Below are 27,355 nucleotides of genomic sequence, written 5' to 3' on the forward strand. Positions count from 1 at the left end.
TTATATGTACATGTATATATCGCGATTCGGATATGAATACATTTTGTGTGCAACCCTTGAAAACCTATATGACCTAGATATATCATTATTAAACATATAATTGTAGTTATAAAAATAAAACAAAATCTAGTATTAAAAGATTTAACATATATTGTATTTTTATTAAAATGCCATATTAAGGATAAACATGTCCCGCGACCCCGAAAGGGACAAGCGGTAGAAAATGGATGGATGGATTTTATAAGAGCAAAATTATTTGAAATGTTTTATTCAATAAAAATGTTTATTTAAATTAAAAAAGATAAATATTTTGAAATATTTGTTGTATCTAAACTGAACATAATCAGCTTCTTCTCCTCACAGGACAACAGTAACACAACAGCAAACACCTTGACAAAGCACGGCAGCAGACACAACACAACACAACACAACATGTGGGACTGACATGGTGAACAAAGAGACAACAGCGCCACAAGTGGGGAAAGCGGTGAAGCACACGCACACAAACTTCCTGTCTTCTGGCGCCAAGCAAACAGGACAAGCTGGTGTTTAGGTGAGGCGGCAAGAGGGTGCGGGGTTGCAGGTTTGAGGGCACGGTGGTCGGTGTACCTGCGTTCCGTTTCCTGTTCCTGCCTGCGTTTGAGCGCGGGGGCCCCTGCGGCGCTCCTCATGCACGCGGCTACAGCCGATGCGCTTTGAGCGCTAGTCTCATGCACGGCTGAGGACGCCAACGACGAAGAGAGGAGGACAGAGTGATGAAGTGTGCAAGGAGGAGACAGAAGCAGATAGAGTCGTTACGTTAGATGAGGGGCCACGGGGGTGCTAATCAGTAGCATGTCTATGGCATATCCCATGTCAATTAGCATCGAGCTAGCGCTTTTGAAAAAGTTTTCTGTCAGGCATGCGGGATTTGATACAGGAAGTCTTCTACGAACACAACCTGTTTGCTCGCAACAAAGGTATCGAAATATGGCATTGTTTGATTTGACGGAATTTGGTCGGTACCTATAAAAGTACCAAATTTGGTACCTGTCCTTAGTTAGAGGTGTTTGCTATAAACATTGACTTTTCAACTTTTTCTTTCAATTTTGCTTGGGTTTTTTTGGTAGTTTTCTCGTATTGTTACAAAGTGCTGCAGGCCCCAAAAATGCGAGAAAATCTCTACTTAAATAGTTTTTCCTAAATTGGACCTTTTAAAAGTGATGTGGTGGCACTCTCTTCAGGGGGAAAAGATTGCTATTGGTATCGACATTTCAACTTTTTCTTTCTTTTTTGCTCGTTTTTATGGTAGTTTTCTTTGTATTTTTACAAAGTGCTGCAGGCCCAAAAAATACGAGAAAATCTCTACTTAAATAGTTTTCTTTAATTGTACCTTTTAAAAGTGATGTGATGGCACTCTCTGCAGGGGGAAAAGACTGCTATTAGTATCGACATTTCAACTTTTTCTTTCTTTTTTGCTCATTTTTTTGGTAGTTTTCTCGTATTGTTACAAAGTGCTGCAGGCCCAAGAAATACGAGAACATTTCTACTTAAATAGTTTTCTTAAATTGGACCTTTTAAAAGTGATGTGATGGCACTCTCTGCAGGGGGAAAACATTGCTATTAGTATCGACATTTCAACTTTTTCTTTCAATTTTGCTTGTTTTTTTTGTAGTTTTCTCGTATTGTTACAAAGTGCTGCAGGCCCAAAAAAATATGAGAAAATCTCTACTTAAATAGTTTTCTTTAATTGTACCTTTTAAAAGTGATGTGATGGCACTCTCTTCAGGGGGAAAGGATTGCTATTAGTATCGACATTTCAACTTTTACTTTTTTTTTTGCCCGTTTTTTTGGTAGTTTTCTCGTACTGTTACAAAGTGCTGCAGGCCCAAAAAATACGGGAAAATCTCTACTTAAATATTTTTTTCAATTTTACTGTACCGGTACCTTTTATAAGGAAAAGGAGTGCTGTAAATGTCGACATTTCAACTTTTTCTATCCTTTTTGCTTGTATTTTTACAAAGTGCTGCAGGCCCAAAAAATATGAGAAAATCTCTACTTAAATCGTTTTCTTAAATTGGACCTTTTAAAAGGGATGTGATGGCACTCTCTTCAGGGGGGAAAGACTGCTATTAGTATTGACATTTCAACTTGTTTTTCTTTGCTCGTTTTTTAGGTAGTTTTCTCGTATTGTTACAAAGTGCTGCAGGACCAAAAAATACGAGAAAATCTCTACTTAAATAGTTTTCTTTAATTGCACCTTTTAAAAGTGATGTGATGGCACTCTCTGCAGGGGGAAAAGACTGCTATTAGTATCGACATTTCAACTTTTTCTTTCTTTTTTGCTCGTTTTTTTGGTAGTTTTCATTGTATTTTTACAAAGCGCTGCAGGCCCAAGAAATACGAGAAAATCTCTACTTAAATAGTTTTCTTTAATTGTACCTTTTAAAAGTGATGTGATGGCACTCTCTGCAGGGGGAAAAGACTGCTATTAGTATCGACATTTCAACTTTTTCTTTCTTTTTTGCTCGTTTTTTTGGTAGTTTTCTCGTATTGTTACAAAGTGCTGCAGGTCCAAAAAATACGAGAAAATTTCTACTTAAATAGTTTTCTTTAATTGTACCTTTTAAAAGTGATGTGATGGCACTCTCTGCAGGGGGAAAAGACTGCTATTAGTATCGACATTTCAACTTTTTCTTTCTTTTTTGCTCATTTTTTTGGTAGTTTTCTCGTATTGTTACAAAGTGCTGCAGGCCCAAGAAATACGAGAACATTTCTACTTAAATAATTTTCTTAAATTGGACCTTTTAAAAGAGATGTGATGGCATGGCACTCTCTGCAGGGGGAAAAATTGCTATTAGTATCGACATTTCAACTTTTTCTTTCAATTTTGCTTGGTTTTTTTGTAGTTTTCTCGTATTGTTACAAAGTGCTGCAGGCCCAAAAAAATATGAGAAAATCTCTACTTAAATAGTTTTCTTTAATTGTACCTTTTAAAAGTGATGTGATGGCACTCTCTTCAGGGGGAAAGGATTGCTATTTGTATCGACATTTCAACTTTTCTTTTTTTTTTTGCCCGTTTTTTTGGTAGTTTTCTCGTACTGTTACAAAGTGCTGCAGGCCCAAAAAATACGAGAAAATCTCTACTTAAATATTTTTTTTAATTTTACTGTACCTTTTATAAGGAAAAGGAGTGCTGTAAATGTCGACATTTCAACTTTTTCTATCCTTTTTGCTTGTATTTTTACGAAGTGCTGCAGGCCCAAAAAATATGAGAAAATCTCTACTTAAATCGTTTTCTTAAATTGGACCTTTTAAAAGGGATGTGATGGCACTCTCTTCAGGGGGAAAAGATTTCTATTAGTATCGACATTTAAACTTTTTCTTTCTTTTTTGCCCGTTTTTTTGGTAGTTTTCTCATATTGTTACAAAGTGCTGCAGGCCCAAAAAATACGAGAAAATCTCTACTTAAATAGTTTTCTTAAATTGGACCTTTTAAAAGGGATGTGATGGCACTTTCTGCAGGGGGAAAAGATTGCTATTAGCATCGACATTTCAACTTTTTCTTTCTTTTTTGCTCGTTTGTTTGGTAGTTTTCTCGTATTGTTACAAAGTGCTGCAGGTCCAAAAAAAACGAGAACATTTCTACTTAAATAGTTTTCTTTAATCGTACCTTTTAAAAGTGATGTGATGGCACTCTCTGCAGGGGGAAAAGACTGCTATTAGTATCGACATTTAAATTTTTTTTTTCCGTTTTTTGCTCATATTTCTTTTCCTTTTTGCTTGTATTTTTACAAAGTTATGCATGTCCAAAAATAAAATAAAATCTCTACCTAAATTTTTTTTTTTTAATTGTACTGTACCTTTAAAAGTGACTTAATAGCACTATCTGTAAGGGGGAAAGATTGCTATTTGTATCGACATTTCAACTTTTTCTTTCCTTTTTGCTCATTTTTATGGTAGTTTTCTTTGTATTTTTGTAAAGTTCTGCAGGCCTCAGAAATACGAGAAAATCTCTACTTAGATATTTTTTTTAATTTTACTGTACCTTTAAAGCATTTCGATAGCCTTATGTGCAGGGGAAAGCGTGCTATTAATGTCAACATTTCAACTGTTTCTTTCCTTTTTGCTTGTATTTTTACACAGTGCTGCAGGCCCAAAAATAAGAGAAAATCTCCATCTAAATATATATTTTTTAAATTGTACTGTACCTTTAAAAGTGATTTGATAGCACTATCTGCAGGGGGAAAAGATTGCTATTAGTGTCGACATTTCAACTTTTTCTTTGCTTTTTGCTCTTTTTTTTTTTTTTTGCTAGTTTTCTTATATTTTTACAAGGGCTGCAGGCTACCATAAAAACAAGCAAAAAAGACAGAAAAAGTTGAAATGTCGATACTAATAGCAGTCTTTTCCCCCTGCAGAGAGTGCCATCACATCACTTTTAAAAGGTACAATTAAAGAAAACTATTTAAGTAGAGATTTTCTCGTATTTTTTGGGCCTGCAGCACTTTGTAACAATACGAGAAAACTACCAAAAAAACCGAGCAAAAAATAAATAAAAAGTTGAAATGTCGATGCTAATAGCAGTCTTTTCCCCCTGCAGAGAGTGCCATCACATCACTTTTAAAAGGTACAATTAAAGAAAACTATTTAAGTAGAGATTTTCTGGTATTTTTACTTTGTAACAATACGAGAAAACTACAAAAAAAAAAACGAGCAAAAAAGAAAGAAAAAGTTGAAATGTTGATACTAATAGCAGTCTTTTCCCCCTGCAGAGAGTGCCATCACATCACTTTCAAAAGGTACAATTAAAGAAAACTATTTAAGTAGATATTTTCTCGTATTTTTTGGGCCTGCAGCACTTTGTAACAATACGAGAAAACTACCAAAAAAACAAGCAAAATTGAAAGAAAAAGTTGAAATGTCGATACTAATATCAATCTTTCCCCCCTGCAGAGAGTGCCATCACATCACTTTTAAAAGGTACAATTAAAGAAAACTATTTAAGTAGAGATTTTCTCGTATTTTTTGGGCCTGAAGCACTTTGTAAAAATACAAGCAAAAAGGATAGAAAAAGTTGAAATGTCGACATTTACAGCACTCCTTTTCCTAATTGTGAAAATATTTAGATGGAGATTTTCTCTTATTTTTGGGCCTGCAGCACTGTGTAAAAATACAAGCAAAAAGGAACGAAACAGTTGAAAATGTTGATACTAATAGCAATCTGTTCGCCTTGCGGAGAGTGCTATCAAAATTTTTGTTTAAGGTACAATTAAAAAATTATTTAAGTAGAGATGTTGTCGTTTTTATGGGCCTGCGACACTTTGTAAGAATATGAGAACCCTACCAAAAAAATGAGCAAAAAATAAAGAAACAGTTGAAATGTCAATACGAATAGCAATCTGTTCGCCCTGCAGAGAGTGCTATCAAATACATTTTAAAGGTACAATTAAAGAAAACTATTTAAGTAGAGATGTTCTTCTATTTTTTGGGCCTGCAGCACTTTGTAAAAATACAAGCAAAAAGAAAAGAAGAAGATACTAATAGCACTCTTTTACCCCTCAGATAATGATATATAATCACTTTTAAATGGACAGTACAATTAAAAAGATATTTAAGAGGAGATGTTCTCATATTTTATGGGCCTGCAGCCCTTGTAAAAATATAGAAAATATAAAAAAATATACAAAAAAACGAGCAAAAAGCAAAGAAAAAGTTGAAATGTCGATACTAATAGCAATCTGTTCGCCCTGCGGCGAATGCTATCAAAATTTTTGTTTAAGGTACAATTAAAAAATTATTTAAGTAGAGATGTTGTCGTTTTTATGGGCCAGCGACACTTTGTAAGAATATTAGAACCCTACCAAAAAAACGAGCAACAAATAAAGAAACAGTTGAAATGTCAATACTAATAGCAATCTGTTCGCCCTGCAGAGAGTGCTATCAAATACATTTTAAAGGTACAATTAAAGAAAACTATTTAAGTAGAGATGTTCTTCTATTTTTTGGGCCTGCAGCACTTTGTAAAAATACAAGCAAAAAGAAAAGAAGAAGATACTAATAGCACTCTTTTACCCCTCAGATAATGATATATAATCACTTTTAAATGGACAGTACAATTAAAAAGATATTTAAGAGGAGATGTTCTCATATTTTATGGGCCTGCAGCCCTTGTAAAAATATAGAAAATATAAAAAAATATACAAAAAAACGAGCAAAAAGCAAAGAAAAAGTTGAAATGTCGATACTAATAGCAATCTTTTCCCCCTGCAGATATTGCTATCGAATCACTTTTAAAGGTACAGTACAATTTAAAAAAAAAAATTTAGATGGCGATTTTCTCTTATTTTTGGGCCTGCAGAACTGTGTAAAAATACAAGCAAAAAGCAAAGAAAAAGTTGAAATGTTGATACTAATATCAATCTGTTCCCCCTGCAGATAGTGCTATCAAATCACTTTTAAAGGTACAGTACAATTTAAAAAAAAAATTTAGGTGGAGATTTTCTCTTATTTTTGGGCCTGCAGCACTGTGTAAAAATACAAGCAAAAATGAAAGAAAAAGTTGAAATATCGATACTGTTACATTAATTATTGAAATAAAATTATGGTTCGGGCCTCAAATTAGCCTGTAATACCCTTATTTGCTTTGTTACTGACAACACAAAGCAAATATGTGCATGTTCAAATAGTTTATCATATGTTGATCGACACTGTATCGGTCATCTTGAATATATGAAAGTGGCCCCACTTTGCTTCATTTTGGGGTCCAAAACGGTCCCTTTTTCATTTTTGGGGGTGCTGCGGTTACGTTATGGATAGCGTCGGGGATGAGCGATGTTGGCTGCTCTGTTGTTGTGAGCCCACTTGCCCTCTAAAGCCAAGGCAGATTGTTCAGGGCCCTGAAAGCGTCGATACGGTCGCTGCCTGCCCAAGACCAAATTCTGTTACGTAATGGCGCTGATAGAGAAGCCATCTGCCCGCGCTCGCTTGTTGTCCTCACACTTCATCAAGGTTGCTTTTGTGTGAGTGTGTATGCTTTTTTGTGTGTTTGTGGATCAGAGACACACACACACACACACACACACACACACACACACACACACACACACACACACACACACACACACACACACACACACACGAGAGGACAGACAGGACACAATCTAATAATCCCACAGAGAGATTTAGTTAGTGCTGAGCTGCAGGGGAAAACATTCACACCTGCAGTTCAGACGCACAAACTAAAACACACACACACGTTTAAAAGGGTCGATGATCATTTCTTAACACACACACACACACACACACACACACACACACACACACACACACACACACACACACACACACACACACCTTTAGGGGACCTGTTTTTTGTCCCCATAACCCCTAAAGGTGACTGTGTAAACAGAGCAATGTCCCCATTAAGAAAGCATTGCCAGAACACACACACACACACACACACACACACACACACACACACACACACACACACACACACACACACACACACACGAAGAGACGTTATTCCCTTTAGGAGACCTGTTTTTTTGTCCCCATACCGTAAGAGGTCCCCTAAAGGTGACTGTGTAACCAGAGCGATGTCCCCATTAAGTAAGCATTGCCAGAACACACACACACACACACACACACACACACACACACACGGGACCTGTTTTTTTTGTCCCCATACCGTCAGAGGTCCCCTAAAGGTGACTGTGTAAACAAAGCAATGTCCCCATTAAGTAAGCATTGCCAGAACACACACACACACACACACACACACACACACACACACACACACACACACACACACACACACGGGACCTGTTTTTTTTTGTCCCCATACCGTCAGAGGTCCCCTAAAGGTGACTGTGTAAACAGAGCCATGTCCCCATTAAGTAAGCATTGCCAGAACACACACACACACACACACACACACACACACAGAGACACACACACACACACACACACACACACACACACACACACACACACACACTTCAGGAGACGTTATTCCCTTTAGGGCACCTGTTTTTTGTCCCCATACCGTCAGAGGTCCCCTAAAGTTGACTGTGTAAACAGATGATGTCCCCATTAAGTAAGCATTGCCAGAACACACATACACACACACACACACACACACACACACACACACACACACACACACACTTGAGGAGACATTATTCCCTTTAGGAGACCTGTTTTTTTTTGTCCCCATACTGTCAGAGGTCCCCTAAAGGTGACTGTGTAAACAGAGCGATGTCCCCATTAAGTAAGCATTGCCAGAACACACACACACACACACACACACACACACACACACACACACATCTGACTATCATTTGAAAAGGTTTCCCTTTAGGAGACCTGTTTTTTTTTGTCCCCATACCGTCAGAGGTCCCCTAAAGGTGACTGTGTAAACAGAGCGATGTCCCCATTAAGTAAGCATTGCCAGAACACACACACACACACACACACACACACACACACACACACACACACACACACACACACACACACGGGACCTGTTTTTTTTGTCCCCATACCGTCAGAGGTCCCCTAAAGTTGACTGTGTAAACAGATGATGTCCCCATTAAGTAAGTATTGCCAGAACACACACACACACACACACACACACACACACACACACACACACACACTTGAGGAGACATTATTCCCTTTAGGAGACCTGTTTTTTTTTGTCCCCATACTGTCAGAGGTCCCCTAAAGGTGACTGTGTAAACAGAGCGATGTCCCCATTAAGTGAGCATTTCCAGAACACACACACACACACACACACACACACACACACACACACACACACACACACTTCAGGAGACGTTATTCCCTTTAGGGCACCTGTTTTTTGTCCCCATACCGTCAGAGGTCCCCTAAAGTTGACTGTGTAAACAGATGATGTCCCCATTAAGTAAGCATTGCCAGAACACACATACACACACACACACACACACACACACACTTGAGGAGACATTATTCGCTTTAGGAGACCTGTTTTTTTTTGTCCCCATACCGTCAGAGGTCCTCTAAAGGTGACTGTGTAAACAGAGCGATGTCCCCATTAAGTGAGCATTTCCAGAACACACACACACACACACACACACACACACACACACACACACACACACACACACACACACACACACTCACACACATCTGACTATCATTTAAAAAGGTACTCCCTTTAGGAGACCTGTTTTTTTTTTGTCCCCATACCGTCAGAGGTCCCTAAAAGTGACTGTGTAAACAGAGCAATGTCCCCATTAAGTAAGCATTGCCAGAACACACACACACACACACACACACACACACACACACACACACACACACACACACACACTTGAGGAGATGTTATTCCCTTTAGGGGACCTGTTTTTTTGTCCCCATACCGTCAGAGGTCCCCTAAAGGTGACTGTGTAAACAGAGCCATGTCCCCATTAAGTAAGCATTGCCAGAACACACACACACACACACACACACACACACACACACACACACACACACACACACTTGAGGAGACGTTATTCCCTTTAGGGGACCTGTTTTTTTGTCCCCATACCGTCAGAGGTCCCCTAAAGATGACTGTGTAAACAGAGCGATGTCCCCATTAAGTGAGCATTGCCAGAACACACACACACACACACACACACACACACACACACACACACACACACACACCTTATTGCTGTGTTCACCAGTATAGTTTGCTACTAACTGGGAGAAAAAAAAATGCTTTGCCTTTTCTTGCCCTGATGCAACTTTTTCCCTTCCGATACCATAGTCCGATACCATAGTCCGATACCATAGTCCGATACCATAGTCCGATACCATAGTCCGATACGATATTTTGTGTAAAAAGGTTTGATTAATTGAAATTATTCATACAGAGAACAATGGTAGATATGAAAAAAAAACTGTCTTTAATTGTAACGGAGTTAAAAATGCACTTTATTAATATTTCGGAATGTTTTTATTTTGTTTTGTGTGAATTTTATCGCAAAAGAGTTCTTTATTTTTGTAATTCTTGCCGTATATTATTTGACTCCTTCCTGTCATGGCACACCGCCAGGCTTCCACAGTTTCCTCTAGTTTCTGTAGCTCCTCCCCTTCCTCCTCACTTCGCTGCTTGCGATGCTGAGGTGAGTCGTGTTCAAATTGGTGTCGTGCTGTGTGTCGTTTTTTTTTTTAACAAAAACCGACGGTTTATTTTTGTAATTCTTGCCGTGTATTATTTTACTCCTTCCTGTCATGGCATACCGTCAGGCTTCCATAGTTTCCTCTAGCTTCTGTAGCTCCACCCCTTTCTTCCTCACTCCGCTGCTTGCGATGCTGAGGTGAGTCGTGTCCAAATTGGTGTCGAGCTGTGTGTCGTTTTTTTAACAAAAAGGAACGGTTTATTTTTGTACATCTGTCAGGGTCCGGGCGTGCACCGAGCGCACCTCCAAGAGCACCCCAGACCTGTGGCAGCGAACAGCTGCAATCAATCACCGGCAATCAGCACACCTGGGACTGATGAGGGCGAGCTGAATAAAGACCGGTGGACCCAAGGATCCTTGCCGGAACATAACCTTCTGATGGCTTATGCAATCTTGCTCTCTCTCTGTTTTTCTTCCGCCGTCATTTTGATTGCCTCTTGTCCACCTTGTCGATCCTACTGCAGACCTCCGTTCCCGTGTTGACGTTGCTGTGTGTCTCGTCATTCCTCGTTACCCAACCGTCTGCTTCCCGGACTGCCTCTTGGATCTCGACTTCCCGCTTGGACACGGACCTCTTGACGCCTCTCTCTCAGCCCCACGGAGCTCCCGCTTGTCTCACGGACCTTCCTCTGTCTTGTCCCCGCTCTCGATTCAACACTACGGTAAAACACTCAAGTAATTCCCACACCTATTCTACACCACACACTCTTGGATATTAGTTCACACTCCATTTCCTTAGTTTATATTATTATTGTTTAATTATTATATATATTGTGTATATATATATATATATATATAATAAATCATAAAGCTTTACTGCCCCCTTGTGGAACTGTGCCGTCACAACTCCCTCCTCCAACCTTAACAACTTCTTGCCGTATATTGTTTACTTTTTATGTACGCTTAAGATATAAAGTGTTTTTGTGTTATTTTTAATCCCTATTTTGAGTGCTACAAGCATTTTGTTTGAGTGACGTGTTGGCGCCATTTGTTTCCTCTTTCATGTCACGTGACCACTACGCAGCCTGTGTCCTGTTGGTAAAAAGTATGTTTTCTATGTGTAGGAAGCAGAGCTGTACAAGGAGTCACAGAGAAGGAGTTTATGTGATTTTTACTTAATTTTCAGAATAAAAGCTCCTGTAAAGAAGTGCATTGAGTGATCGGTGTCGACAAATTCATCACAAGTGCAGACCCGTTACATTTAGTTGGAAGTGGAGTGGTAATTGTTTTTTTTGGCAACACCAAGTGATCACAATGATTCATTACCTAAGCTCATGACGGAGTAAATTGAATGACACGGACACGTTTGTTACTGGATACTTTCTAATATGCCTCTCTGCTTAGGTTGCCGCCCCCGCGACCTGACTTTTGATAAGCGGAAGAAAATGGGTGGATGGATGGATGGATGCTTCTGCCTTGGAGACTTTGTATGTGTAAGTAATATGCAACTATAATCATTTTATACTTGTTTATATTGACTAATATGCTGTTTTATTGTTGAACTCAGCCAGGGAAAAAAATATTGCGCCCCACATTCTCACAACTATAATAAATGATTGTCTATAAAATTGTTATAAGTACATATTTGCATAACTTTGTATCCTTATTAACATTAAAGTTAACAACAATTATAGATCAACTTATAACAAGTTACAACTTTTTTAACATTGTTTTTTAGTCTGTAACAGAAAAGATTTAAAGTGCATCAATTTGCCTGAAAATTTTTTTTTTTTAACTAATTTCAACCATTTTATGCAGATTTTTTTTATTTTTATAAAGTCAATGAATATTGATACATTTAAATGTATTAGCAAAATCAACTCCATATCTTTAAAAATAGATTTTATTAGTATATATTTGATTTATTTTTATTTTTTAATGTTTTTCTTTAAATTATGAATCAGTTCAGAATTCATAGGAATCATGATTCAGATGGGAATCCATTTTTTATATAATATCATTCAATAAAATTGATATATTTTATTGCATAACATTATACAATAAAGTAATATATATATTATTGTTTAATATTATACAATAAAATACATATATTTTATTGTTTAATATTATAAAATAAAACACATTTATTTTATTGTTTAATATTATGCAATAAAATAAATATATTTTATTGTTTAATATTATACAATAACAAAACATTTTTTATTGTTTAATATTATTCAGTGAAATTAATATATTTTTTCGTATAATATTATACAATAAAATAAATATATTTTATTGCATAACATTATACAATGAAATAAATATATTTATTGTTTAATATTATACAATAAAATAAATATATTTTATTGTTTAGTATTATACAATAACAAAACATTTTTTATTGTATAATATTATTCAGTGAAATTAATATATTTTTTGGTATAATATTATACAATAAAATAAATATATTTTATTGCATAACATTATACAATGAAATAAATATATTTATTGTTTAATATTATACAATAAAACACATATATGTTATTGTTTAATATTATACAATAAAATATATATGATTTATTGTTTAATATTATACAATAAAAAATTTTTTTTATTGTATAATATTATTCAATAAAATTTATATATTTTTTGTATAATATTATACAATGAAATTAATATATTTTATTGCATAACATTATACAATAAAGTAAATATATTTTATTGTTTAATATTATACAATAAAAACATATATTTTATTGTTTAATATTATACAATAAAATAAATGTATTTTATTATTTAATATTATAAAATAAAATAAATATTTGTTATTGTATAATATTATTCAATAAAATTAATATATTTTTTGGTAAAATATTATACAATACAATCAATATATTTTATTGTTTAATATTATACAATAAATTACATATATTTTATTGTTTAATATTATACAATATAATAAATATATTGTATTGCATAATGCTATACAATAAAATAAATATATTTCAGCATTCACAATACAACTAGAGCATGAAAAATATGAACCATTCGGGAAACTTTTTTTTATTTTTTTATTTTTTTCCCCCCAGTAATTAACATTCATTCATATTCATTTATAAAACTCACTTTGAGTAGTGGTCTAACACATTGACGTTTAAAATGGGATACAGTAGATTTTTTTCGAATAAAAATAGAAGAACCGACTGATACATTACACAAACCTGATCACCGAGTGTCAGACCTGTTGCTGTGAAATAACCCTGGAACTAATCCGTCACTAACTCATGCTCACTTCATCGTCCTTTTGCTCTCTTCAAAGCCTCGCCCATATAAGTGAATTGTTCATATTTTTTGTACAAAGAGAGCAGTCTAACACGTCACATACCTGGCCAATAAAGCCGATTGTGATGAACTGAAAAGCAATTTAATGTCATTTACAGCAAATGTTCTTCAGCTTAATGATCATTGTTCAACTCGTGCGACAATTAGGGGGTCACAAAGAGCGTCGGGTTCTTGCGAAGCTAATATATTTGTGTGGCGGTGCTTGCTCTAATAATATATTGCTTGAATCCCTGTTTCCTGTTGCCATAACGACAGCAAAGATGTCTGACTTTGAGGTCAGCGTAAAAGTAAGCTGAATAAATAGTAGCGGTGATGGGTCGCCAGATGGAGAGACAGACGAGCAGATGGGACGTGAGGACAAAAGTCAGACAGACGTTTACGTACCAGCGACCTCTCAGCCAAAAGTGCGGGTCCTAACTTAGGACATCAACTTGTACAAAACCCAAAAGCAGTGAAGTTGTCACGTTGTGTAAATGGTAAATAAAAACAGAATACAATGATACAAGATATTTAACCTTCGAACTGGTAAACTTTGTAAATTTTTGCAAATATTAGCTCATTTGGAATTTGATGCCTGCAACATGTTTCCAAAAAGCTGGCACGAGTGGCAAAAAAGACCGAGAAAGTTGAGGAATGGTCATCAAACACTTTTTTTTGGAACATCCCACAGGTGAACAGGCTAATTGGGAACAGGTGGGTGCCATGATTGGGTATAAAAGTAGCTTCCGTGAAATGCTCAGTCATTCACAAACAAGGACGGGGCGAGGGTCACCGCTTTGTCAACAAATGCGTGAGCAAATTGTCCAACAGTTTAAGAACAACATTTCTCAACCAGCTACTTCAAGGAATTTAGGGATTTCACCATCATCAAAAGGTTCAGAGAATCTGGAGAAATCACTGCACCGAAACAATGACATTACGGACCTTCGATCCCTCAGGCGGCACTGCATCAAAAAGCGGCATGAGTGTGTGAAGGATATCACCACATGGGCTCAGGAACACTTCAGAAACCCGCTGTCAGTAACTACAGTTGGTCGCGACATCTGTAAGTGCAAGTTAAAACTCTACTATGCAAAGCCACAGCCATTTATCAACAACACCCAGAAACGCCGCCATCTTCCCTGGGCCCGAGCTCATCTAAGATGGACTGATGCAAAGTGGAAAAGTTATTCTGTGGTCTGACGAGGCGGTGTGGCTCGGTTGGTAGAGTGGCCGTGCCAGCAACTTGAGGGTTGCAGGTTCGATCCCCGCTTCCGCCATCCTAGTCACTGCCGTTGTGTTCCTTGGGCAAGACACTTTACCCACCTGCCCCCAGTGCCACCCACACTGGTTTAAATGTAACTTAGATATTGGGTTTCACTATGTAAAGCGCTTTGAGTCACTAGAGAAAAGCGCTATATAAATATAATTCACTTCACTTCACTACTATGCAAAGCCACAGCCAATTATCAACAACACCCAGAAACTCAGCTCATCTAAGATGGCCTGATGCAAAGCGGAAAAGTGTTCTGTGGTCTGACGAGTCCACATTTCAAATTGTTTTTGGAAACTGTGGACGTCGTGTCCTCCGGAACAAAGAGGAAAAAAACCATCCGGATTGTTCTCGGCGCAAAGTTCCAAAGCCAGAATCTGTGATGGTATGGGGGTGTATTAGTGCCCAAGGCATGGGTAACTTACACCATTAATGCTGAAAGGTACATACAGGTTTTGGAGCAACATATGTTGCCATCCAAGCGACGTTATCATGGACGCCCCTGCTTATTTCAGCAAGACGATGCCAAGCCACGTGTTACAACAGCGTGGCTTCATAGTAAAAGAGTGCGGGTACTAGACTGGCCTGCCTGTAGTCCAGACCTGTCTCCCATTGAAAATGTGTGGCGCATTATGAAGCCTAAAATTGAAAAGTATTTACAATATACACAACGTGCCAACTTCACTGGTTTTGGGTTTTGTACAAGAGCCACGGCCAACGTGGATCATTTCGGACAACGAAGCCCTCTAATAAGGAACGTTTCCTGTTTAAAACCTGTGCCTTAACACCAAAAACGACAAACTGCGCCTCACTGTCACGCCGAAGCCTCGTGAGTGTGAAAGCATCTCTATCGCCATCTCTCTGCGTTTGGTTTACGTACCCTGGTGCTGAAGCTGATCCAGGTCCATGAACTTGCTGGGTTTGGGGTTGAACCCCATGGCCGCCTCTCGCTCCGCCTCTTTGCGCTTTTGCTGCTCCTGTTGGCGGGCTCTCCTCGCCACCTCCTCCTGGAGCTCGTCCAGCTCACTGCGCCCTGAGACCGCAAGACCATACAATAAGTTTTAGGAACGCTTTCCTCGGTTTTCCACGCATTCACCTGAATATAAGACCACAGGTATTCCCCCGGCTGAGGTTGCTGAGGTAGTTAAAAAGCTCCTCGGTGGCAAGGCCCCGGGGGTGGATGAGATCCGCCCGGAGTTCCTTAAGGCTCTGGATGTTGTGGGGCTGTCTTGGTTGACAAGACTCTGCAACATCGCGTGGACATCGGGGGCGGTACCTCTGGATTGGCAGACCGGGGTGGTGGTTCCTCTCTTTAAGAAGGGGAACCGGAGGGTGTGTTCCAACTATCGTAGGATCACACTCCTCAGCCTTCCCGGTAAGGTCTATTCAGGTGTACTGGAGAGGAGGCTACGCCGGATAGTCGAACCTCGGATTCAGGAGGAACAGTGTGGTTTTTGTCCTGGTCGTGGAACTGTGGACCAGCTCTATACTCTCGGCAGGGTCCTTGAGGGTGCATGGGAGTTTGCCCAACCAATCTACATGTGCTTTGTGGACTTGGAGAAGGCATTCGACCGTGTACCCCGGGAAGTCCTGTGGGGAGTGCTCAGAGAGTATGGGGTAACGGACTGTCTTATTGTGGCAGTTCGCTCCCTGTATAATCAGTGTCAGAGCTTGGTCCGCATTGCCGGCAGTAAGTCGGACACGTTTCCAGTGAGGGTTGGACTCCGCCAAGGCTGCCCTTTGTCACCCATTCTGTTCATAACCTTTATGGACAGAATTTCTAGGCGCAGTCAAGGCGTTGAGGGGATCCGGTTTGGTGGCTGCAGGATTAGGTCACTGCTATTTGCAGATGATGTGGTCCTGATGGCTTCCTCCGGCCAAGATCTTCAGCTCTCACTGGATCGGTTCGCAGCCGAGTGTGAAGCGACTGCGATGGGAATCAGCACCTCCAAGTCCGAGTCCATGGTTCTCTCCCGGAAAAGGGTGGAGTGCCATCTCCGGGTTGGGGAGGAGATCTTGCCCCAAGTGGAGGAGTTCAAGTACCTCGGAGTCTTGTTCACGAGTGGGGGAAGAGTGGATCGTGAGATCGACAGGCGGATCGGTGCGGCGTCTTCAGTAATGCGGACGCTGTATCGATCCGTTGTGGTGAAGAAGGAGCTGAGCCGGAAGGCAAAGCTCTCGATTTACCGATCGATCTACGTTCCCATCCTCACCTATGGTTATGAGCTTTGGGTCATGACCGAAAGGACAAGATCACGGGTACAAGCGGCCGAAATGAGTTTCCTCCGCCGAGTGGCGGGGCTCTCCCTTAGAGATAGGGTGAGAAGCTCTGTCATTCGGGGGGAGCTCAAAGTAAAGCCGCTGCTCCTCCACATCGAGAGGAGCCAGATGAGGTGGTTCGGGCATCTGGTCAGGATGCCACCCGAACACCTCCCTAGGAAGGTGTTTCGGGCACATCCGACCGGTAGGAGGCCACGGGGAAGACCCAGGACACGCTGGGAAGACTATCTCTCCCGGCTGGCCTGGGAACGCCTCGGGATCCCCCGGGAGGAGCTGGACGAAGTGGCTGGGGAGAGGGAAGTCTGGGCTTCCCTGCTTAGGCTGCTGCCCCCGCGACCCGACCTCGGATAAGCGGAAGAAGATGGATGGATGGATGGAGGTATTCCCCCTGGAAAAAGTCAGACAAGCTCGCAGCTGAATGCGTATCTCCATACACAGTGTGGAGCCGCTCTCCGAAGTTAATAATCATTACTTCTATTAGGGCAGGGGTCGGCAACCCAAAATGTTGAAAGAGCCATATTGGACCAAAAATACAAAAACAAATCTGTCTGGAGCCGCAACAAATTAAAAGCCATATTACATACAGATAGTGTGTCATGAGATATACATTGAATTTAAATGACTTAAAGGAAACTAAATGACCTCAATTATAGCTACAACTGAGGCATAATGATGCAATATGTACATATAGCTAGCCTAAATAGCATGTTAGCATCGATTAGCTTGCAGTCTTTCAGTGACCAAATATGTCCGATTAGCACTCCACACAAGTCAATAACATCAACAAAACTCACCTTTGTGCATTCATGCACAACGTTAAAAGTTTGGTGGACAAAATGAGACAGAAAAAGAAGTGGCATAAAACACGTCCTCGAAAGTCGGAGAAAGTTATACATGTAAACAAACTGCGGTGAGTTCAAGGACCGCCAAAATTAGTAGGACAAAACGGCGCTCGCCAAATACTTGAGTCAGTGAAGCATGTTTAATATAAACAGTGTGCTTTATAACAATAAGGGAGGTTTGTGTCATGTTTGTCCTCCTACAGAAACCATATTAAAACAAACAAAAACAAATTTTCCCCTCATCTTTTTCCATTTTTCATACATTTTTGAAAAAGCTCCAGAGAGCCACTAGGGCGGCGCTAAAGAGCCGCATGCGGCTCTTTAGCGCCGCGGGTTGCCGACCCCTGTATTAGGGCAAATAAACTGCATTTCTTAATATTTTGAGGACCATTATCAAGTACAAACCCCAAAACCAGTCAATTTGGAACGTTGTGCAAATCTTTTTCAACTTATATTCAATTGAATAGACTGCAAAGACAAGATTTTTAATGTTGGAACTGAGAAACTTAATTTTTGTTGTTGTTGCAAATAATTATTAACTTAGAATTTAATGGCAGCAAAACATTGCAAAAAAGTTGTCACAGGGGCATTTTTACCACTGTGTTACATGGCTTTTCCTTTTAACAACACTCAGTAAACGTTTGGGAACTCAGGAGACACATTTTTGAAGCTTCTCAGGTGGAATTCTTTCCCATTCTTGCTTGATGTACAGCTTAAGTTGTTCAACAGTCCGAGGGTCTCCGTTGTGCTATTTTAGGCTTCATGATGCGCCACACCTTTTCAATGGGAGACAGGTCTGGACTACAGACAGGCCAGTCTAGTACCCGCACTCTTTTACTAAGAAGCCACGTTGATGTAACACGTGGCTTGGCATTGTCTTGCTGAAATAAGCAGGGGCGTCCATGATAATGTTGCTTGGATGTCAACATATGTTGCTCCAAAACCTATATGTACCTTTCAGCATTAATGGTGCCTTCACAGTTGTGTAAGTTACCCATGTCTTGGGCACTAATACACCCCCATACCATCACAGATGCCGACTTATCAACTTTGCGCCTATAACAATCCGGATGGTTCTTTTCCTCTTTTTTCCCGGAGGACAGGACGTTCACAGTTTCCAAAAACTATTTGAAATGTGGACTCGTCAGACCACAGAACACTTTTCCACTTTGCATCAGTCCATCTTAGATGAGCTGGGGCCCAGGGAAGCCGGTGGAGTTTCTGGGTGTTGTTGATAAATGGCTTTGGCTTTGCATAGTACAGTTTTAACTTGCACTTACAGATGTAGCGACCAACTGTAGTTACTGACAGTGGTTTTCTCAAGTGTTCCTGAGCCCATGTGGTGATATCCTTTACGCACTGATGTCGCTTTTTGATGCAGTGCCACGTGAGGGATCGAAGGTCCGTAATATCATTGTTTCGGTGCAGTGATTTCTCCAGATTCTCTGAACCTTTTGATGATATTACGGACCGTAGATGGTGAAATCTATAAATTCCTTGCAATAGCTGGTTGAGAAATGTTGTTCTTAAACTGTTGGACAATTTGCTCACGCATTTGTTGACAAAGTGGTGACCCTCGCCCCGTCCTTGTTTGTGAATGACTGAGCATTTCATGGAATCTACTTTTATACCCAATCATGGCACCCACCTGTTCCCAATTTGCGTTTCTGGGTGTTGTTGATAAATGGCTGTGGCTTTGCATAGTAGAGTTTTAACTTGCACTTACAGATGTCGGGACCAACTGTAGTTACTGACAGTGGTTTCCTAAAGTGTTCCTGAACCCATGTGGTGATATCCGTTACACACGGATGTCGCTTTTTGATGCAGTGCCGCCTGAGGGATCGAAGGCCCGTAATGTCATCGTTTCGGTGCGGTGATTTCTCCAGATTGTCTGAACCTTTTGATGATGGTGAAATCCCTAAATTCCTTGCAATAGCTGGTTGAGAAATGTTGTTCTTAAACTGTTGGACAATTTGCTCACGCATTTGTTGACAAAGTGGTGACCCTCGCCCCGTCCTTGTTTGTGAATGACTCAGCATTTCATGGAAGCTTTTTTTATACCCAATCATGGCACCCACCTGTTCCCAATTAGCCTGTTCACCTGTGGGACGCTCCAAATAAGTGTTTGAATGAGCATTCCTCAACTTTCTCAGTCATTTTTGCCACTTGTGCCAGCTTCTTTATAAAACATTCCAAATGAGCTAATATTTGCAAAAAATAACAACTTTTTCCAGTTTGGACATTAAACATCTTGTCTTTGCAGTCTATTCAATTGAATATAAGTTGAAAAGCATTTGTAAGTCATTGTATTCTGTTTTTATTTACCGTTTACACAACGTGACAGCTTCACTGCTTTTGGGGTTTTGTATTTACTATTGTGATAAACTACTTTTGTTTTACCTTTCTTTTTTCCCGGTCATTTCTTACAGCGTGCTTGATTACCTGTGTTGGAGGCACCACGGCGTCCAGGTGAGGGCAGCTCCTGCAGGATAGCACCGCTGCTCTTGGACTTGGGCACCGAGCGCCATGAGGGTCCGGACATGAGCGCCCGCTTGTGTTGGCCCACCTCCCTGCAGGAGGAAAAAGGGAAGTGAGCGAGGGCGTCTTCTTATTAGTGTGGACCGCGGGTCGGAAACCTGTCAGGGCTGCTGCTGTTCCTCTCGCTGCTCTCGTAGCCGCTCTCCATCCTCTGGATCAGGCGGGGTTGGTGCTCCACCCCCCTCAGGGGCGGAGGGGCGGGCGGGCCCGTGGTGGGTCGGCCGCCACCGCCCGACGACCTGGGCGGACCCGCCAGCCCGATTCTCGCCTCCAGCGCCGCAGCCTGCTGAGAGCCTCGCGGCGTGGGCGTGGGCGTGGGCGTGGTGGGCCGCACCGGCGGTAAGGGCGGCTGGGGGGGCGGAGGGAGAGTGGGGCCCGGCAGGGTGTGGTAGCCCTGAGAGCAGACCCTCTGGGTGGAGAAGATGCTGTCGATGTTCAGGGCTTCTCTGCGGGGCCTCCAGGTGGGCCGGTAGCAGCCTCCGGAGGAACTGAACCACAAAGAGAACCTGGTCAACTTCGGACTCTTTGCGCTCGTCTTTTATCGGCCAATCAGCTTCTTCCTGCCCACCCGTCCCATCTTGTCACTAAATCCACGCCACGCATCACGGAGGAATTATAACCCGCCTTCTTTATGACTTTCTTCTGGCTTTTGATAGCCGTAAAGAAGTGAGTAATAAATGAATATACCGTAAATTCCGGACTATAAGCCAATACCTTTTTCCTACGTTTTGATCCCTGCGGTTTATAAAACGGTGCAGCTACTTTACGGATTTTTCTTCGCTAACGGCCATAATGCAAATAGTTTAAAATAACAAAAAAACAAGCAAAAACACTGAAAATGTGTGTTATTGTTTGTTCTATGGCGCACATGCGGAGTATCTGTAACAACGGGGTCGCATCGTGGTGCGTGGTTGTTCTCCCAGGGATGCAGACGGCTTCGGACACAGCTTGCAGGTAGGAAAATGATTTATTTAAGATATAAATCATACGGGGAACAAACAAAAGACATGCACATAGCACAGAAGGTAAAAAAACAAAGGGACTAGCGTGGGAGCTAGTAGGCAAAAATAGCATAGCGTGAAAAGCTAGCAGGAATCACAATAGTCGTTATCAGTTGCATACAGCAAATTAGGAAGCCAGACCGAGTGAGGCCAGGGCAAAGACTAAATAGCCCTCTGATTAGCGCCCGGGCAACAGGTGCGCGTCCCGGACACTAACCAGAGGCAGGTGTAAGCAATCTGCTGTCTTGGCAACTGAAACAAACAAAAACTCAAGGTGCTGAAAACACATGTGACTAGAAAACAAACAAACTATGATCCGGGCAGCAGATCATAACAGTATCTTGCTCAAGGGAAGTGAGCCGGGGATCGGACCAGGAACCCTCAGGTTGCTGGCACGGCCGAGCCACGCCGTCCCCAATAATAATGTTGTTACATTATTAGGAAACACAGAAAAACGGTAAAATTCTGACTTTTTCTTCTAACTTAAAATCTATTGCTATTTTTATAATGAACAATTTTAATGAATAACTTGCTTTGAAAATATAAGTCAATCTGATATTTATTTTTATTTTAACAAAAAAAAAGTAATAATATAATAATAATATAATATTTGTTACATTATTAGGAAACACTCACCTGATATTTAATTATTACTACAGATTACAACCACGTTCCTACCTAAATTCACACAAATGTGTCAATGCGTGGACTTTAGGGTTTGTTTTTCCGGAAGGCAACGGAAAATTGGCGCGGGCAAGACGTGAGTGTGAGTACATGTTTAATATTTAAGCTCAAAAAGGTATAAACAAAAGGCGCTCACAGCGGAGGTACAACAACTTGGCTATGAAAACAAAAGGCGCGCACAAAGGCGGAAAACTATGAACAAGAAACAAAAACTTACTTGGCATGGAACTGTGAACATGGCATGAAGAAGCGTGATCATAAAGTGTGCAGAGCATAAATGTGATGTTTTCCAGGCTGACCAACAGAAAATGAAAAACTTAAATAACACAGACATGATTAACAACAGGTGCGTGACTCAAAACGTGAAACAGGTGCGTGACATGACAGGTGAAAACTAATGAGTTGCTATGGAAACAAAACAAGGAAGTGAACAACCAGGAACTAAGAAAGTGTCCAAAAAACAAACAGCACATGGCCAAACAAAAACATGATCAACACAGACATGACAAAATGTAACTAAGATGACATCATGAACGTGAACAGCATTATTATTACACATTCATTCATAAGTCAAGCAGGATATATTTGAAGAAAAAAGAAAATATTATGATATAGCATTGTTACATTATTAGATAATAGTGAATAAAAGATATGTAATTGCATGGAATACATTTATGTGAAAACGGAAAGAACTTTAGTACGAAAAGATAAAGTACATTAAATAAAGTATATTATTCCGTGAATTTCGCAAGCCGCGAAAATGATGTGGCAGGCCACTCGAAATGATGTGACGGGCCGTTTTGAAATGAGGTGGAGGTCACATGAAATGCCGTGGTGGGCAACATGAAATGACGTGGCGGGCCACACAAAATGATGTGGCGGGCCACACGAAATGATGTGGCAGGCCACACGAAATGATGTGGCAGGCCACCCGAAATGACGTGGCGGGATGCGTGAAATGATGTGGTGGGCCACTTGAAATGACGTGGAGGGTCACATGAAATGATCTGGCGGGCGACACAAAATGATGTGGCGGGCCGCACAATGTGGCAGGCCACACGAAATGATGTGGGTGGCTACATGAAATGATGTGGCGGGTCGCGAGAAATGATCTGGCGAGCCATACGATGTGGCAGGCCACACAAAATGATGTGGCAGGCCGCACGAAATGATGTGGCGGGCCGCACGAAATGATGTGGTGGGATGCATGAAATGATGTGGCAGGCCAATTGAAATGACGTGGCGGGCCACACGAAATGATGTGGCGGGATGCGTGAAATGACGTGGCAGGCCAACGAAATTATGTGGCAGGCCGCAGGAAATGACGTGGCGGGATGCGTGAAATGATTTGGCGGGCCAAATGAAATGATGTGGCGGGCCACACGAAATGATGTGGCAGACCGCACGAAATGATGTGGTGGGATGCGAGAAATGATGTGGCGGGCCATATGAAATGCCGTGGTGGGCCACACGAAATGACGTGGCGGGCCACACGAAATGATGTGGCAGGCCACCCGAAATGACGTGGTGGGATGCGTGAAATTATGTGGCAGGATGCGTGAAATGATGTGGCGGGCCACTTGAAATGACGTGGAGGGTCACATGAAATGATGTGGCGGGCGACACGAAATGATGTGGCGGGCCGCGCAATGTGGCAGGCCACACAAAATGATGTGGCGGGCCGTGAGAAATGATCTGGCGGGCCACACGATGTGGCAGGCCACACAAAATGATGTGGCAGGCCGCACGAAATGATGTGGCGGGTCACATGAAATGATGTGGTGGGATGCATGAAATGATGTGGCAGGCCAAATGAAATGACGTGGCGGGCCACACAAAATGATGTGGCAGGCCACAAGAAATGATGTGGCGGGATGCGTGAAATGATGTGGCAGGCCGCAGGAAATGATGTGGCGGGATGCGTGAAATGATTTGGCGGGCCAAATGAAATGACGTGGCGGGCGACACAAAATGACGTGGCGGGATGCGTGAAATGATTTGGCGGGCCAAATGAAATGATGTGGCAGGCCACACGAAATGATGTGGCAGGCCGCTAGAAATGATGTGGTGGGATGCGAGAAATGGTGTGGCGGGCCATGTGAAATGCCGTGGTGGGCCACACGAAATTATGTGGCAGGCCACCCGAAATGATGTGGCGGGATGCGTGAAATTATGTGGCAGGATGCGTGAAATGATGTGGCGGGCCACTTGAAATGACGTGGAGGGTCACATGAAATGATGTGGCGGGCGACACAAAATGATGTTGCGGGCTGCACAATGTGGCAGGCCACACGAAATGATGTGGCGGACCAAATGAAATGATGTGGCGGTCCGCAAGAAATGATCTGGCGGGCCACACGATGTGGCAGGCCACACAAAATGATGTGGCAGGCCGCACGAAATGACGTGGCAGGCCACACGAAATAACGTGGTGGGATGCGTGAAATGATGTGGCAGGCCAATTGAAATGACGTGGCGGGCCACATCAAATGACGTGGCGGGATGCGTGAAATGATTTCGCGGGCTAAATGAAATGACGTGGCGGCCCGCACGAAATGATGTGGCGGGCCGCACGAAATGACGTGGTGGGCCACATAAATGATATGGCAGGCCGCACGAAATGATGTTGAGGGTCACATGAAATGACCTGGCGGGCCACACGAAATGACGTGGCGGGCTGCAAGAAATAATGTGGCGGGCCGCGAGAAATGATCTGGCGGGCCGCACGACGTGGCAGGCCACACGAAATGATGTGGCAGGCCGCACGAAATGACGTGGTGGGATGCGTGAAATGATGTGGCGGGCCAATTGAAATGACGTGGCGGGCCAGATTTAATGATGTGGTGGTCCACATTAAATGACGTGGTGGGCCACATTAAATGATATGGCGGGCCAAATTAAATGACGTGGCGGGCCGCACGAAATGATTTGGTGGGCCACATAAATGACATGGCGGGCCGCACGAAATGATGTGTAGGGTCACATGAAATGACCTGGCGGGCCACACGAAATGACGTGGCGGGATGCGTGAAATGATTTGGCGGGCCAAATTAAATGATGTGGCGGGCCACATAAATGACATGGTAGGCCGCGCGAAATGATGTGTAGGGTCACATGAAATGACGTGGCGGGCTGCAAGAAATAAAGTGGCGGGCCGCAGGAAATGACGTGGCGGGCCGCACGACGTGGCAGGCCACACGAAATGATGTGGCAGGCCACATGAAATGATGTGGCAGGCTGCGCGAAATGATGTGGCAGGCCACATGAAATGAAGTGACGGCCATGACATGGCGGCGCGCGTGAAATGATGTGGCGGGCCGTTTGACATGACGTGGTGTCCAACATGAAACGATGTGGCAGGCCACATGAAATGAGGTGGCGGGTCAGATGTGAGTTTGACATGTGTGCGTTAAAAGTCCTTACAGTTCCCAACAAAACTGGGCCATTAAACTGAGGTCTAAAGTAAGCAAGGACAGTCCTTAGCTACAAAACGGAGGTCGTACCTGGACTTGCTCTCGCTGCTGGTGCTCTCATCCTCCCAGTGACGGCCCCCCACCCCGCCCTCGCAGCCCCCCACCCCTGACGAGGAGGAGGAGGACAGAGGGCGAGAGGAAGACGAGGAGGAGGTGAGCGGGCGTCGGGACGACAGCAGGAAGACCGCCGTCTCCTTGTACTCCTGCAGGGGAGGGGAGGGCGGCCCGGGTGGACCCTCCACTGCTGACTCTGGAGGGGAGGAGCTATTTATTATCTCTTGCATTCATAAATACATCATCACTTACTTATTTCACATGACATATTATTATTGTATTAACACACACACGATCCTTATTCATCCTGAAATAATACTTCAATGATGTGACGCGCTTATAAAGGTTTTAGCGGGCCACACTAAAAAAAGTGGCTGACTATGTAAATGATGGGGCAGTCCACCTTGAAGGAAGTAACGGACCACTTAAATGATGTGACGGGCCACTTTAAATGAAGTGGCGGGCCAAATAAAAGACTACATAAAAAAATGTGGCGGACCACATGAAATTATGTGGCAGGCAACCTTAAATGGTGTGGTGAACCCAATAAAATGACGTGGGGGGGCACATAAATGAAGGGCGGACCACATAAAATAATGTAGCAGACTGCATAAAATAATGTGGCGACCCATGTAAATGAAGTGGCAGTCCACCTTTAAGGAAGTGGCGGACCACTTAAATGATGTGACGGGCCACATTAAATGGCGTGGCACACCACTTAAATGAAGGGCGGACCACATAAAATAATAGAGCGGACCACATAAAATAATGTGGCGGACCACATGAAATAATGTTGTAGATAATGTGGCAGACCGCATAAAATAAAGTGGCGACCCATGTAAATGATGTGGCGAGCCACCTTGATTGATGTTGCCAACCACATGAAATGACGGCGGGCCGCTTACATGACGTGGCAGTCCACCTTTAAGGAAGTGGCGGACCACTTAAATGATGTGACGGGCCACTTTAAATGGCGTGGCACACCACTTAAATGAAGGGCGGACCACATAAAATAATAGAGTGGACCACATAAAATAATGTGGCGGACCACATGAAATAATGTGGCAGATAATGTGGCAGACCGCATAAAATAATGTGGCGACCCATGTAAATGAAGTGGCAGTCCACCTTAAAAGAACTGACAGACCACATAAATAATGTGACGGGCCAATTTAAATGATGTGGTGCAACACTTCAATGACGTGATGCGCTTATTAAAGGTTTTAGCGGGCCACCTTAAAGAAAGTGGCTGACCACGTTACAAAAATGTGGCTGACCATGTAAATGATGTGGCAGTCCACCTTGAAGGAACTGACAAACCACTTAAATGATGTGACAGGTCACTTTAAATGAATTGGCGAGCCAAATAGCGCACTACATCAAAAAATTTGGCGGACCACTTGAAATTATGTGGCAGGCAACCTTAAATGGTGTGGTGAACCCAATAAAATGACGTGGGGGGCCACATAAATGAAGGGCATAAAATAATGCGGCGAAATACATAAAATGATGTTGTGAAGCATACAAAATGTTGAAGGAAGCGTTGGACTACATGAAATGTTGTGGCAGGCCACTTCAATTACATGGTGGACCACAAGAAATGACGTGACGGACCACCTTAAAGGAAGTGGCGGACCACATAAATGATGTGTCAGTCCACGTTGAAGGAAGTGGTGGACCACTTCAACAATGTGACGGCCACATAAAAATGATGTGGCGAGCCACCTTGATTGATGTTGCCAACCACTTGAAA

The 27,355-nt window shown here is 42.0% G+C and overlaps 1 protein-coding gene across 5 annotated transcripts in view; it reads right to left on the reverse strand.

Moving 5' to 3' along the window:
* The window catches only part of usp54b (ubiquitin specific peptidase 54b), a 198,303-nt gene that overhangs the window by 16,699 nt on the left and 154,249 nt on the right, over positions 1–27,355 (reverse strand). For all 5 annotated transcript variants that reach the window (XR_012049420.1, XR_012049421.1, XR_012049419.1 and 2 more), the window contains exons 12-16: positions 25,579–25,798; positions 20,489–20,878; positions 20,295–20,422; positions 15,611–15,763; positions 610–718 (exon numbers count right to left, since the gene is read on the reverse strand). Coding sequence is in view for 2 of the 5 variants with exons in the window: in XM_061931743.2 (XP_061787727.2) it covers positions 610–718; positions 15,611–15,763; positions 20,295–20,422; positions 20,489–20,878; positions 25,579–25,798 (1,000 nt within the window). In the remaining 3 variants the exon portion in view is untranslated. The remainder of the gene's footprint in view (positions 1–609; positions 719–15,610; positions 15,764–20,294; positions 20,423–20,488; positions 20,879–25,578; positions 25,799–27,355) is intronic.

The sequence above is a fragment of the Nerophis lumbriciformis genome, linkage group LG39 (genome assembly GCF_033978685.3).
Source record: "Nerophis lumbriciformis linkage group LG39, RoL_Nlum_v2.1, whole genome shotgun sequence".
NCBI classification, from domain to species: domain Eukaryota; kingdom Metazoa; phylum Chordata; class Actinopteri; order Syngnathiformes; family Syngnathidae; genus Nerophis; species Nerophis lumbriciformis.